Below are 16,681 nucleotides of genomic sequence, written 5' to 3'. Positions count from 1 at the left end.
TCAATAGATCAACAAAAAAAATTTAATCGAAAAAAAAATGACATTTTTTTTTTTCGACTCGATCAACTACCTAATATACATCAATATATATATATATATATATATATATATATATATATATATATATATATATATATATATATATATATATATATACACACACACACACACACACACACACACACACACACACACACACACACACACACACACACACACACACACACACACACACACACACACACACACACACACACACACACACACACACACACACACACACACACACACAGCCGGTGCACGACTTACGATTTTTCGACTTTACGATGGTGTGAAAGCGAGCTGTGAGGAAACTCAAGAGAAGACCGGATACTCGAGCCTCATCAGAAGAGAGAGAAATTGATGAGCCTGTCACTGGTAGCATCCTCATCATCCAGCAATTAGTTTTAGTTCAATGCATTAAACATTCTTCAGGTCCAGTGGATAAAATCGCTGCTCTGGCTGCTCTCTACGATGTGATGCGCCGATGTAACGAATCTGCTGCCGAGAAACCGTGACTCGAGAAGGTTCTTGATCACGTGGTTCGCTTTTCCCTTGATTGGTGATTGGAGGAGGGTTCCTGATCACGTGTGTCCCGTGTGAAGCACTCGTACCTCGCCATTTTTTTATTTTCATAAAGATAACACTGAAAAACAAGGCATTTCCCGAGGCATGATATTTCTGCACATGTTATTTGATGTCCAGATGTGCGATATTGGGGCAAATGCATAGCGGCCCCGCCCCCATCAGGCTGATTGACAGCCGTACAGTCCCGCCCACCCCTCGGATCCTGCCTATTTTTTCACAAAGGAATTTAGTTTTGTGGACGTTTTGTGGAATCCTTCAAGGCCCTGTCACACCTTGACGTTTTAGCCAGCGTATGCCGACGTATGAAAAATTTGGAGAATACGCTGGCACACGTCGAATACGTTATAGGTAAGTTTTGTATACGTTAAGAGCACGCTGAAGCACGCTGGCATACGTTGTAGTACGCCGAGTACGTCGACAAATTTTAACATGCTCAAAATTTTCTGACGTATGCCAGCGTATGACTCACACGTTCCGCATACGCTGGCCATAAGTTGTAGGCATGTTACGCGATCGTTGACACACGTCGACACACGTTACTTGTAAGTTACTCATAAGTCGAAATACGTCGAGGTAATGTTTAGCGTACCCGAAACTTATTTCTAACCTATGAGTAACGTGCTTTGAACCTATGTGTAACGTGCTTTGAACCTATGAGTTACGTGCTTTAAACCTATGTGTAACGTATCTCCAACGCATATTGACGTATGTAGATATATTTGATTGACGTCTTCCGGACGACCACAGAACTTACTGAACGTGTTTCTAACTTACAGCTACCGTATAATGGCGTATTGGCAGCGTTTAGGGGAATTGGTATACTGTATACAAATGGGCTTCACAGGAGGAACCCGTCAGTGTTCCAGACTCCATGGTTTTTTTTTGGGGGGGGGGGGGTTTCTTCGACATGACGGTGATGTTGACACTTCCATTTCTAGTGCGGTTATGATTTGAATCGTCGAGCGGCAGCCTTTTAATAGGCTACGCCACGTGATCGTCGGTGATACTCTGCCGCGCGCTATGCATACGTTAGACTATCGTTGGGCATAAGTTGTGAACACCGACAACACGCTAAGCATTCGTTGGCATAAGTTATCGAAACGTTCTGTGTACGTTACTAATACGTTATGCAAATGTCCAACTCGTTAATATACGCCCAAAACTGAAAAAAAACAATAGTTCAGCGTACGCCAGTGTTTTAGATCAATTTTGATACGTTGCCTTTCGCTGGCTAAATCGTCAAGGTGTGACAGGGGCTTCAGAGCGATTAAAATTACAATTCCAAAGGATGATTCACAAGGTAAAATTCTGTTGAATGGTAGCAGAATCGTTGCCATTGAAAGACGCAGATCGGAAAGATGTCATCTGGAGAAAAATTTCATTACCATTATTATCATTATTAAGAACAAGAATGAATTCCCAGGTTTGACCGATTTCGTTTTTTTTGTTTTTTTTTCCAATGGTCTGGAGAACTGATAAGTGACAATCAGCTGAACAAACCAAGTAGGTTCTCATGTGTAGCCAAAGCATGTTTAAGGTAGGCTAGGCTAAGTGGCGTGGAGTCGCCTTTATCGGCCCCCGTACGCATTTCGTGCAGTGTGGGCGTCATGCTGGTTGTGTTTCCTGTGTTGTGAAAAACACCATTCGTGCAGCCTCTTAAGAGGTATTCATTCGTATGCCTTTTTAATGCATCCGGCAACCTTCCCCAGATCATCGGAAGCTCGAGTCGACAATCCTGCACTGCCAAGTAGTACAGTAGAAAAAAAAAAATAGTAATAAAAAAATGACCGTTTTTACAGCCATTTTTCCCTGCTATGCCCTGGTTGGGCTTTTTCTTGAGGCAATGTTTTTTTTTATGGCCGGATGCCCTTCCTGACGCCAACCCTGGTCACCTCTTACGACACACAGGGATATGGTACACCTATTCTAACCGGGGCATTCACCGGGACCAGTATACTGGTACTCATTTCACTGACCTCAGAAGGATGACAGGCTGAGTCAACCCCCTGGTGTTGGTTCAGAAGCCAACTGGGCTTGAACTCAGGATGCTGGGATCCCTGGGATCCCAAGCCATCACCCTAACCACTAAGCCAACACCAGGCTTAAATCTCTAGTAGTCTAATAATCTAGTACAGTAGATTAAAGAAAGATCGTTCAGATTGTGAAAAAGTGTGAAAATTGGCATAAATGTCCATTTTTATATGTTGTTTCATATAAGAGCAGGACACACCTGATCAGAATACATTTACGGCCGCCATCTTGAATTTCAAAATGGCCGCCAATGAAAATAATAATTTACCATATCTCGGTCACCAAGAGACCTAGCAAAATGAATAAAGAGTCTAATCCAATGTTTACACACACAAGGAATCCAATAAACACACTTAAAATGCTCTATTGTCAGTCTTTCTGCTTTAAAATGACATATACACTGTCCCAAGCATAGTTCAACTGGTTGAGATACAGTTCTGACTTCAACCTGTCTGATAACATGTTCCTGCACAATGGCAAAGTTCGGTGCACGGGAGAGATGCACAGAGACATTTGCATGGTGGTCTGCATGCCTTTTTGCAGCCGCATTTGATCAGCTCTGTGCAGGATTTGGCCGCCTCGGCAACTGCTATCCAGAAAGGTATCCACTGTTCAATGGCGTTCTTCGTCCATCCCCAGTCGCATGGGCTTGGTAACTGCTGCTTAGATATCAGCGCTTGGCCCCAGATGTGTCCTGCCTGGTATGTCGACCTCTTGATATGTTCCGTGAGGGCTGCCTTTGTGGGGGGTAGGTGATGTATTTGTCTTCCTTCGCGAAAAGAAGCTTCCTTGCCTGATTCACCTCAGTGCATTCACTGGTTCTATCATAAAGCCGAATGACGAACCTTTCCAGTTGACACACATTCTCATCTGAGACTGATGAAGGCTTTTGTGATAAACTAAAGAAAGTGTCCGTTATAGCAGGGAAATTGGTCCAGGTGTCCCAAGCGGTTTTCTTCCCAATACCACTGAATGACGACGACGTGTCACAGCCAGTGAAGGCATGGAAGAACAGAAGAGCTTTGGCCTTATTTTCACCAAGACTGTTTGCAATCATGTGAGCCAGTATTAACCTGTAGTGTTTCTTGACTCCATATGCAACCCATAGTTCGTCAAGGGATAAAGCATGAAATATGGCAATTGCGAGGACAACAACGTCAGTGTCAACTGACCTGATCAGGATTCTGTGATGGCCATTTTGTGTACAATGGAGAGCATGCAAGAATAACCTCATATCGGCTTCTTCATGGTTGCATGGAGCTAGAGAAGATTCTATGTTGCACTCTTGGGAAGAGATGACATTGGTATATTGTGTGCTATATAGCTCCTTCTCTTGTGTGGATAACTTAGCGACGCACTGTGACAGGTAATGATTCAGCTCACTCTTATTTTGGTCCACGCAAAGAAAGCTCTGCCAGTTCTGCGGAATTGGCGTAAATTTGTGACAATAATGCGGCTCCCCGTTCCCCTCCTCTTTCTCGTTGAACTCTTCAAACTGTTTTCAATATACCGATCCCATATAACATCCAGACATTTTGTGTTTTGCAGATTTCTCAGTACATAAGGCAAGAACACATTTTCAGCATAGTCTCCGAATGTTGAGCAGGACTTAGGAAGCAGCATATTGACTATAACAGATCCATCGAGAATCTTGGCATCTACCTCTGGTGAACCACACTCAGAAGCCGTACTAGTAGCCAGCTTGTCGAAACGTCCAATAAGGTCTGATTTAGTACACTGCCTCAGTTCTCCCATGTCTGATAGAGAAGGTGGTGATCCCTGGTTTTCATGACTGAAGAATTCATCCATGTCCCCTTCTCGGGACTGACAAGATATGTGCATTCTGCCAAACAACTAACAGTTGCTATTCAGAGTCCTAATTTGGTGTGATGTTCTGGAGTGTTTTGAGGGTGAAGTCTTGTGGAAGGGAGCCATGTTGTTCTTTGGTGTGATGTCTGAAATTGGTTTTACTCGCTGCTCCAAGCGCTCAGCAGCATATGTGTCATATTTTGACTGCCCATCTGCTTCCACATTCCTCAGCCTAAAGATTGCATCTTCTGTCATCACCTCCTTTGTGTCCAGCACGATCAGATCATTTGTATTTTCTGTGAAGGGATTACCTAATTCTTCAAATGTTGCAACCACAGCTTTGACGTGTTGGGCAAATTTCATCTGAGTGAATTGTTCCTGATCATGGTGCTCTGTAGATTTTGTGGAAGCAATTCGAAATGGATTCTCAAACTCGTGGATGATTCGAGCCACTTCAAGACCAGTTGTAATCCACTTGATCAAAGCAGAAGGATTAATTATCAGTGATTCCAATCACACCACCATCTCCCTTGATGTGATCATTCATCTGTCCGTGGGCTTGGTCCATAGCCATAGTAGAGAAAGTGTGAGGTGATCTCTGCACCACAAAGTTAGCCTTCTTAAATTGCTCATGAACCGACGGCACTTGCTGACGAAACTGTACCATGTCCTTGATATGGATAGGGAGCCATCTTGCACAATTTGTGTGATCCAAAGAAAACATCCATGGAACAATTTGTCCAAGTCACTGAACTAAAATTTTTGTACATATATATATATATATATATATGTATATATATATATATATATATATATATATATATATATATATATATATATATATATATATATATATATATATATACATACATATATATACATATATATTTGGTACAAAACATAGATATTTGGTACACCTCAAAGTTTGCTTCACGCAGAGAACGCACAAATTGCAAGAGTAGAAGTTCAAGATCCAGAACCAAAGCCCAGTATTGGAATTGAGGAACCTTACAGCAATTGACTTGATGTCAAGTTTCAAAATCCATTGTGTCATCATCTGGCCCAAGTGATTTGGCATATGTGATGTACGCAGATTTCCGAATGAGGTGCAAAGCTGCTGCCGTTACTTGGTGTACATAGCAAGACTTGGTGACATGTGAACCCTTCAATATATCAACAGCTCGACCAGAGGTTGTGACTTGAGACTGCACAAGAACTGCTGTCCATCCGCTACCACTGAGGAAATCTCTGAGTAATTTAAACACATTCATCTCTATGTGGAGACCTCCCATTACCAGCACAAATTTGTCCTCGCCAAAATGGTCTGGCCCTGCCCACTGGATTTGTTTCACAATGGAATTTAATGGCTGATCCATGGTTATCACAGGGATTTGATCAGGGTGCAAATGCTGAATCGTCCTTGCCACGAGACGCATAGCATGTTCTATCATAGCTGACGTATGTGCTGGTTCTATGAACAAAGGCGTCAACGCAATGGGTGACACTGGTCTGATCTCAGCTGATTGCCTATTGGCATGGTAAAGCTGCCCATGAGACAAAGTCTTTGGTATCAAGATCCGTCTTGTTTGATAAAAATTCTAACATTGCACTGAACCAGCCGTCTTCTTTCTCTCTGGATGTGGACATGACGCTTGATTCAGCTTTTACTTGACCTGCAACAACTGGTGCATACAAGTCAGTTTGTGGCAGACCTGCTGGTGCTACTTCTGAATATTCTACCAGCAAGAGAGATGCTTTTTTCTTGGCAACATCTGTGGTGATGAGTACTGGATCTCTATTGATTCCTGCTTTGTCTTGTGTCGGAAACTGGATGATAGAAATGGCTGTCCCATGAAAGGAGCCCATCACATTCCACGATGTTGGATTGTGGTCAATATTATCAACAGCCCCAACAGTGAATGCATCACTCTTCAATCTTGAAGGACAAACGCAGCCATCTCGGTCGAACTGAGCACAGACACTGTTTGTAAGGCTTGTTATTTCTTGTGTTCTTTCATATGATATACACATACCACGACTGGATAGTCTATCAATTAGCCCTCTCTGTCTTGTTTTAGCATGAAGCTTTAGACCCGTATATATGACAAGTGGTGTCTCTCTTGTTTTGACATGCCGAGATTGAGATCCAGATGAATCTCTACAGGTTTTCTTTGTGTTGAACACTATTAGCTCAGAAAGAGATAAAGCTGTTTTTGTTGAGGCATCTGATGCTTACTTTTGATGTTGGATACTTGGTCCTCTCGGGATCATTCTGACAAGAGCGAGGACACTTTCTGGGACAACATCATTTTCACATCCAGGTTTCATGGATCCATCAAAAGCATATTCGTTGGTGAAAATGTCCTTCCTCAATATTTGTGCTACACGAACTAAGTGGATTGCATCATCATCATCATTGTTGGAGCAAGCTATTTTAATCGCTTCTCCAATGTCGGAAGTAAACATGAGGACCACATCTTTTCCTTGAGCTTGAGCTCTCATATCTGGGATTAAGCACAACAGTCTCTCCTTCAATCGTGTTGTATTGACCTTTCCAGAAAAGTCTGGATCTTCTTCTCTTAATCTGGACTCGTAAAGTCACCCCATATCTGATAATCTGAAGACTGGCAACGTTTCATCTTGGTGGAATTCTTCTATGTACGAAACTAGCTCACCAAGTATTAGACTATCGACTTTAGTGCTGTGTGTGTCTCTTACATGCTGAGCATTATGTTTTCGCACACGGTTGGTGACGGAAGTCAGACATGATAGATGATAACCTAGCATCTAAGGCATGCATGTCACCTTCGGAGAGCTTTCCCAACAGTTTCCTATCTTGTAACACATGTGCATATCGACGAAATCAAATATCAATTTTGTCAGTCCTTGCATCATGGAGATACTCATTTGTGTCATCTTCTTCACAAAAGAAACAATTAGATGTCCTTGCCATTGAACCCACGCTGCATCGCCTGGTCTTAACAGGACTTGTCTCATATTCCAGGTTTTCTTTTGACTTCTTTTTCTGAGCATGTTGGAGCTTTTGTTTGTGAAACCTGTTTCTGCAGCTTTTGTGCCATACTGCCTGGTTTGTTCTGAGCGTGGCTTCAATGCCATCTCCACTGTCCCACTTCACAATGTCACTATCCTCTGGTAAGGCATCAATTTGATGAAACTTCAAAATATTCTCAGCAAATAGTTTGTGGCCGCATTCTTTATCACTTCCTCTATATTTAGCTATGCTGGGATTAACAAGCTTTTCTCCGGTGTCCTGTTGGCAAATTGCACACAATTTCCAGGCAATCAAGGCTGTTTTCTCTGGGCATTGTCTTTTAGAAGATGCACCTTCACCAGCATCGATTATCTTGCACTTTTTGGACATCGTTATAGCATGTCAGTGCAATATATATATATATATATATATATATATATATATATATATATATATATATATATATATATATATATATATATATATATATACACACATATACATCTGAACTCGGTCGTGTCCCAAGAGGCCAGACCGTTTCAGAGGTTAACTCTCGCTGGTTGATTTTTTAAAAAATCAATGAATCCAGTTTGTCAGCAAACATGTTTTTTTTTTTTTGTTATACATGGGCAATGTCTGTTGGAAGAGCGAGAACACACAATAGATCACGACACAACATAACACAGAGAACAGCAGGAGAAAGGGAAAATGCCAACAGGAGGGTGGAGGTCGAAAGTGGATGGAGATGGACAAACAAGGGATGCATTTAACGAAGAGGGGAGGGTAGAATGCAAGGGATGGACAAGATGGACACACCAGACAATTGTGGTCCGTGTACTTTGCAATTAATAATTTATTAACGCTGGAGTGCCCAAACTAACTCGAAAAAATGACAGCGAGGTTCATAAAGATGGTGAGTTTAATAATAAACAGATGGGGGACATAATTAAGCAATGTGAATTAAATGGGATAAGCACAAAGATGAACGCAATGGGTACCACTTAGCAAAAATAAGACGGACCCTATGTCTAAATTAACTAATCGCGATCACACCAGACTCACACAGAAACACTCCTGACAATGAAAGGGTAGGACAGGTGAGGGAGGTGGAGTTGTTAGCACTCTTTCGTTGGAGTGCCACTGGGAGGAGTAATGTGGGACGTTCTGTTCAGGCACTGGTGGTTGTACAGCTCGTCTTGGTTGGCTTTCCACTCCATGGCTCAAACTGTAATTATTTCGCAGACTGCATCCCTCTTCCACCGTGACTGCATCTCTCTTCCACCGTGACTGCATCTCTCTTCCACCGTGACTGCATCCCTCTTCCACCGTGACTGCATCCCTCTTCCACCGTGACTGCAGTCGCTAGCCAAATTCAGACTGCCACGCAGACTTCAACTCTCCAGGTGACAACTGCGCACCTCACATTCGAACTGAACTGAGCTGAACTGGGCTGGAACTCATTCCACACTCAAACTGATGCAGCACACTCCAACGGTGGCTTTTATCCCCGGTAATTTATTTTAGAATGCATGAGACAACTGACATGTGGTCTCCTGGTAGGGAGTGCTAGACGTCACAGTGTCACATGACACTTGGCCCTGCCCCCTCAGACGTTAAGAGCTCATGATTGGATAATTAAATAATAGATGTCGAAAGTGTAAAAAAAGAAGAAAAAAAGAACACACAACGGGGAAAAGAGTGGAAATTAAATAAAATACGGTGTTGAAGAGGAAGAAACAGTGAAGCTCAAACACCGGGATGATAACAAGACAGGGGTCGCTCTGTACACACAATCCTGGGAGCAGTACGAATCTGCACTAATCTGAGGCATGACAAAACATCTTATTCTAACATTTACAAGAAAATAACGAACTAATTAAACCCTTCATTAACCCCCAAGTCATTTTTGTATATATATATATATATATATATATATATATATATATATATATATATATATATATATATATATATATATATATATATATATTGTTATGAATCTGGAAGCCATGAGCACACAACAGACAGGTCCCCGTAGCTCAGTTATTTCGTTCAGTATATGTGTATAGTAAGAATCCATTCCCTTTGTTTAATGGGTGATTAAATGTTTGTGCGCTGCGGAGTTATTTTGATAGTCAGGGTTTTCTTTTACATCTTCGATTACAACAACAACATCTTCGCTCCATCCTGATGCCATAACGCTCGCGGTGGGCGGAGTTCAACGAAAGACTTGGCGTCTCTCTCGACCAACCAGAGAAATGTGAGCATGTTTGCCGTCGTTCGGTCAATGAGAGCCAATGCAGGACAATATTACTCCTCTTCCTGTTTGAGGGGCGGTCCACCGTGACGCCCGCCACGCCCCCCCCCCCCCGGGTCCAATCAGCGGACTTGGAGCCCCTTTTGGCCAATCACAGGGGCAGCGAGCGGATCGTGCGCCAAAACCGCCCAGTAAGGGGGGAGGGCAGATTACAAGAGCGAGTCCCCTCTACCCTGGACTGGGAGTGAATAATTGTTCGGGCGATCCGACTGGAAGCGGTTGGAGTTGGGGTTTGTCTGCCGGATCATCCTGGATTGCCTGGCCTTGCCTGCTGGCGCTCGCTGCCTTGTCCGTCCTCGAGCTGGTTGGCGTCCGTCCGTCATCCTCCGTCCCTGGTACTTGGAGTGGCATTGTTGTTGCGGGTTCGAGTCCCGCCAATCCAGAACGTCAAAGACCACATGAGGTGGACAGGTCCAAGATAGCCCTGGTCTCCTGCTCACCCTTTCCTCGAGCTGGAAGCCTTCAATAAAGACCCGACGGGGTCCATTTCTGGGTATCTGTGTGTGTGTCCCTGGGCCCTGTCTATAAGTAGAATTGTTAAGTGCTTTTTGTTGTACATTATTTGCCTTGCTTAGTCGTGATAACTCTGCTCTGTGTTCCCCTCCCAATTATTCTTCCCCTCATCCCCCGATTATTGTAAATAAATTCCCCATTTTGTTGAATGTACCAGCTTGTCCTTGTCCTTTCTTCCATTGGTTTGCCGCGCTGCAAACGGGAATTAGGAGGCTTCATTGTTGCCGTAATCGTGCAATCGGCCCAGCAGGAATCTGGTACTTTCCGCTCGGGGTACGACTCGGATCCAGCTCGGTAACGGCCCGGGTCACATCGAGCAGGGTGAATTTCCCCGGTAGTTTAGATGACCTGGGTATTTAAGTATATTGAAATTGGCAATTCACCCTATCCCACGTGGTCGACCTATTGGCGATCTTCGGTCCAATAAGGGACCCGTGACCTTTCGGATTTATCTGAAAGGTACGATCTAAATTCTGGGTGTTCGGTGGAGCCGATTCTACTGCTCCATCCAGCGGTTGTGCTCGCCACTGAGACCCGGCCCCATAACAATATACATATGTATATATATATATATATATATATATATATATATATATATATATATATATATATATATATATGTAATTGGAAGTACAATAGATGTACTTTATCACACATTTAAGGCTGTTTGTTGCCTCTGGACAACTTACAAATTGATGGAGAAGTCTAACGGCAATCTCACAAATCAGTATATCTTGTGTGATTTATAACATTCAATATGTTCCTTTCCGGCCTTCTTCCCACCCACCATGACCCCATGCGAACACATGCAGGGTTGGATACAACGAAACCATCGGGGTGTGCCGCGTTGGTAATGGAGTCGAGAGGCTTGGGAGAGAGCATTGGAATGAAATGTTGGTGTATCCACGCAAACCCATCACCCGCTGGCATTCGCTACAAGAGGTGAGGCACGGTAGGCCAACTCGTCAACCTTCGCTTCTGAAAGTTTCTGCTTGGCTGCGACTCGTGGAAAGCCTTTGGTTTACCTTCAAGGGTAATAAACCCACACCGATGGAGGCGACCATGGACGTGGGAACCGAACGCACCTTTTTTTGTGAGACAAGTCTTATATTATTGATGGCGATCTATATGTTCTACTGTTTACAACTGTACATACGATTGGTGTACTTTCTCTCTGGAGCCCTACATTTGTTTCAAAAGCCCAAAATAAATAATGCAAGGCAGTGAGGGTCAGCGACTTCCAAAGCTGCACTATCAGAGAGGGGGGGGGAATTGGATTTATCGACACACAAAGTTAAAGGTCTTTCTAGCTCTCACTTCCTCTGCTTTGTACTGAGTGGATATCTGTTGGAGAAGTTGAAACTCTTCCAAAAGTGGTCTCTGTGGTGCCGTTAAAGCTTTAAATCTCGGGACCATCTGTGCAACACTGATTAGCTTCACTGACTCCAGACACCTCAAACGATGCCTCCAAGCTTCTGCAGGATGTCACTGGAGATGTGTTTCAGTCAAGACAATCCATGCGCAAAGCCTTGGTGCCGAATGGTGTATTATGCATTATCCTGTGGGCTGAGGCCTCAATCTTCCTTTTGGATCTCCCTCACACCGTTGGGTTCTACGTTTTCACTATCTTTCATCAGGGTACTATGTAAAGAACAAGATCTGACAATTACTCACCGTGAACAAAGTGGTGGCCTTCTGGTTTATTCCAGCTTCTCACAGTTTGCCGTCCTGTTATTATCATCAATGTGTCACGAAGCAGCTCCTGCGCAAGGATGAAGGTTAGGGTTATGATTAGGTTGCATGATTTGGTTATGCTGGTTGGTTTAATAATGCTGTGTGGTTTGGCTATCATGCTGAGTGGTTGGGTTTTGGTGGGTAGTTTGGTTATGCTGGGTGGTTTGCCGTTGCTTTCCCAGCAGTCAGGACAGAAATCATTACTGTGTGCAGGGTGATGGCGATAACACCTACTCTTCACAAAGGGGCTTTGATGGATCGTTAATGGCACAAACTAATGCAAACAGATGGGACGACCAACTTAACCTCAATCCCAAGGATACATTGATGCCTCGCCTTTCATGTGAAAATCCAGGCTGATTAGCTTACGTTTTGTTATGTATCCCACTGATAGGCTGGATCTGGATTCGGACCTGAACTAAAATTTAATCAGCTTGTTCTTGTTTCCTAACCAACTCATTCACCAAGATTCTTCCGAAGCCGTTCATCACTTTTTCAGATATCATGCTTTTATTTTATATCGTTTTAGCCCTGTCACTCAATGGTGAAGAATCGCCGAAAAAATTCTCAGATCCGGATCTGGATCTTCACTAAAATCGAATCAATTGGTCCTTGTCACACACCCAACCTGTCCACCAAGTTTCGTTCGAATCCGTCCATAACCTTTTGAGATATCCTGCTCAAAAATAGACAGACAAACAAATCTGGGTGAATACATAACCTGCATCCACCTTCGGTGGTGGAGGTAACAACATAAAGAGTCACCAGAACGATCAATGCTCACGGATCACAAGGACTACTCATCTGTACCATGCACCTGTCGAGTTTGAGATGGAATATTACACTTTAATACGATACATTGATCACTTCTGAAGGTTTCTCTTGTTCGGTTATTATAAATGAATGACTGCCTTATCCCCTTTCCCCGACCCCCCATCCCCCTCCCAACTCTATCCCCTCCCTCTCATTTTAAACACATCTGCTCAACTCTTTCCCTCTCCCCTTCCCCTCCCCTATTCCACCCTACATTTTCTGGTTTGCAGTGGGAGAGATGCCCTGCAAGCTTTGATAGCCAGAATTCGTACCCATCACTTTGAATGAGGATTCCACCGGGCCTGCGGCCACGACAAGAGGACCACAGGGTCGGCTCACAAGGCCCTCCCTGCCTGTGGGGATCGTACAAGACCATCGCTTCACACTCTCGAAATCATATCCAGACTTTTTCCTTGTATCTGCAATTTTTGTACTTGCTGCACCAGCACAGAGCATCAGAGCTATTTCCCTAACGTCTGTAGAACCAGGAGGATAACACATACACGAGGCTGGATTTTTCATGGTCACATCGAGCAGTCACTACACCATTCAGACAACAGGAAAGCACGCCGCAAATCTCTGGTGGCACAATGGAAGGAACGGAAGACAAGAGGTCTCGGGGGAAATTTAGATCTCAACTTGTCAACCACTCCAGAAGATATTCCACATATACCTTGTGAACAACCAGCGATTATGTTACTTATGGTGGAAAAGCAAACAAGGAAACAACAAGCTCTGAATATTCTCCTTCATTTACATTTGCAAATGCACTGCATGCCCTTACACTACCCCTCTATCTCACCACAAGACCCCTCTATCTCACAACACTTCCCCTCTATCTCACAACACTTCCCCTCTATCTCACAACACTTCCCCTCTATCTCACAACACTTCCCCTCTATCTCACCACAAGACCCCTCTATCTCACCACAAGACCCCTCTATCTCACCACAAGACCCCTCTATCTCACCACAGTACCCCTCTATCTCACCAGCCCTCTATCTCACCACACTACCCCTCTATCTCACAACACTTCCCCTCTATCTCACCACACTACCCCTATATCTCACCACACTACTCCTCTATCTCACAACACTACCCCTCTATCTCACCACACTACCCCTCTATCTCACCACACTACCCCTCTATCTCACCACACTACCCCTCTATCTCACCACATTACCCCTCTATCTCACCACACCACCCCTCCATCTCACCAGACTACCCCTCCATCTCACCACACGACCCCTCCATCTCCCCACACTTTCCATCTATCTCACCACAAGACCCCTCCATCTCACCACACGGCCCCTCTATCTCACCACACTAACCCTCTATCTCACCACACTGCCCCTCTATATCACCACACTACCCTTCTATCTTAACACACTAATACTCTATCTCACCATAAGACCCCTCTATCTCACTACACAACCCCTCTGTCTCACCACACTTCCCCTCTATCTCATCACACGACCTCTCCATCTCACAACAAGACCCCGCCATCTCATCACACGACCTCTCCATCTCACAACAAGACCCCTCTATCTCATCACACGACCTCTCCATCTCACAACAAGACCCCTCCATCTCAACACACTACCCCTCTATCTCACCACACTACCCCTCTATCTCACCACACTACCCCTCGTTATCATCACACTACCCCTCTATCTCACCACACTACTCCTCTATCTCACCACACTGCCCCTCAATCTCACCACAAGACCCCTCTATCTCACCACAGTAACCCTCTATCTCACCACACTTCCCCTCTATCTCACCACACTTCCCCTCTATCTTACCACACGAACTCTCTATCTCACCACAAGACCCCTCTATCTCACCACAAGACCCCTCTATCTCACCACACTAACCCTGTATCTCACCACACTTCCCCTCAATCTCATCACACAAACTCTATCTCACCACAAGACTCCTCTATCTCACCACACTGCCCCTCAATCTCCCCACACTTCCCCTCTATCTCACCACACTACTCCTCTATCTCACCAGACTACCCCTCTATCTCACCACACTACTCCTCTATCTCACCACACTACTCTATCTCACCACACTACCCCTCTATCTCACAACACTGCCGCTCTATCTCACAATACTTCCCCTCTATCTCACAACACTTCCCCTCTATCTCACCACAAGACCCCTCTATGTCACCAAACTGCCCCTCTATCTCACCACAAGACCCCTCTATCTCACAACACTTCCCCTCTATCTCACCACAAGACCCCTCTATCTCACCACACGACCCCTCGTTATCACCACTCTACCCCTCGTTATCACCACACTACCCCTCTATCTCACAACACTTCCCCTCTATCTCACCACACGACCCCTCTATCTCATCACACGACCTCTCCATCTCACAACATGACCCCTCCATCTCAACACACGACCTCTCCATCTCACAAGAACCCTACATCTCAACACATGACCCCTCTATCTCACCACACTATATCTCGTTATCACCACACTACCTCTCTATCTCATGACACTACTCCTCTATCTCACCACACTACCCCTCTATCTCATCACACTACCCCTCTATCTCACCACCCCTCTATCTCACCACACTACCCCTCTATCTCACAACACTTCCCATCTATATCACAACACCACCCCTCTATCTCACCACACGACCCTTCCATCTCCCCACACTTTCCCTCTATCTCACAACACTACCCCTCTATCTCACCACTCTACCCCTCTATCTCACCACACTACCCCTCTATCTCACCACATTACCCCTCTATCTCACCACACCACCCCTCCATCTCACCACACTACCCCTCCATCTCACCACACGACCCCTCCATCTCCCCACACTTTCCTTCTATCTCACCACAAGACCCCTCCATCTGACCACACGACCCCTCTATCTCACCACACTACCCCTCTATCTCACCACACTGCCCCTCTATATCACCACACTACCCTTCTATCTTAACACACTAATACTCTATCTCACCACAAGACCCCTCTATCTCACTACACAACCCCTCTGTCTCACCACACTTCCCCTCTATCTCATCACACGATCTCTCCATCTCACAACAAGACCCGTCCATCTCATCACATGACCTCTCCATCTCACAACAAGACCCCTCTATCTCATCACACGACCTCTCCATCTCACAACAAGACCCCTCCATCTCAACACACTACCCCTCTATCTCACCACACTACCCCTCTATCTCAGCACACTACCCCTCATTATCACCACACTACCCCTCTATCTCACCACACTACTCCTCTATCTCACCACACTGCCCCTCAATCTCACCACAAGACCCTCAATGTCATCACACGAACTCTCTATCTCACCACAAGACCCCTCTATCTCACCACACTACCCCTCTATCTCACCACACTTCCCCTCTATCTCACCACACTTCCCCTCTATCTTACCACACGAGCTCTCTATCTCACCACAAGTCCCCTCTATCTCACCACAAGACCCCTCTATCTCACCACACTACCCCTGTGTCTCACCACACTTCCCCTCAATCTCATCACACCAAGTCTCTATCTCACCACATGACCCCTGTATCTCACCACACTACCCCTCTCTCTTACCACACTTACCCTCAATCTCCCCACACTTCCCCTCTATCTCACCACACTACTCCTCTATCTCACCACACTACCCCTCTATCTCACCACACTACTCCTCTATCTCACCACACGACCCCTCTATCTCACCACACTACCCCTCTCTCTTACCACACTTACCCTCAATCTCCCCACACTTCCCCTCTATCTCACCACACTACTCCTCTATCTCACTACACTACCCCTCTATCTCACCACACTACTCCTCTATC

At 44.8% G+C, this 16,681-nt stretch overlaps 1 protein-coding gene and 1 long non-coding RNA gene across 4 annotated transcripts in view; one reads left to right on the top strand and one right to left on the bottom strand.

The window, feature by feature from the left end:
- The window catches only part of LOC147025944 (uncharacterized), a 43,192-nt gene extending 42,493 nt beyond the window's left edge, over nt 1–699 (bottom strand). The window contains exon 1 of the long non-coding RNA XR_015058065.1: nt 310–699. This is a non-coding gene — a long non-coding RNA (uncharacterized LOC147025944). The remainder of the gene's footprint in view (nt 1–309) is intronic.
- Nucleotides 1–16,681, top strand: part of LOC147025943 (synaptotagmin-10-like) — a 184,791-nt gene that overhangs the window by 166,337 nt on the left and 1,773 nt on the right. For 2 of the 3 annotated variants that reach the window (XM_085880866.1, XM_085880867.1), the window contains one exon: nt 11,102–13,054. In XM_085880866.1, the coding sequence (XP_085736992.1) occupies nt 11,102–11,516 (415 nt within the window). In that variant the 3' untranslated portion in view covers nt 11,517–13,054. The other variant, XM_085880868.1, reaches the window with a different exon arrangement.

The sequence above is a fragment of the Eptatretus burgeri genome, chromosome 5 (assembly GCF_056783735.1).
Source record: "Eptatretus burgeri isolate ZD-2024b chromosome 5, Ebu_testis_v1, whole genome shotgun sequence".
Taxonomy (NCBI): Eukaryota; Metazoa; Chordata; class Myxini; order Myxiniformes; family Myxinidae; genus Eptatretus; species Eptatretus burgeri.
This window is presented reverse-complemented; position numbering and strand designations above follow the sequence as displayed.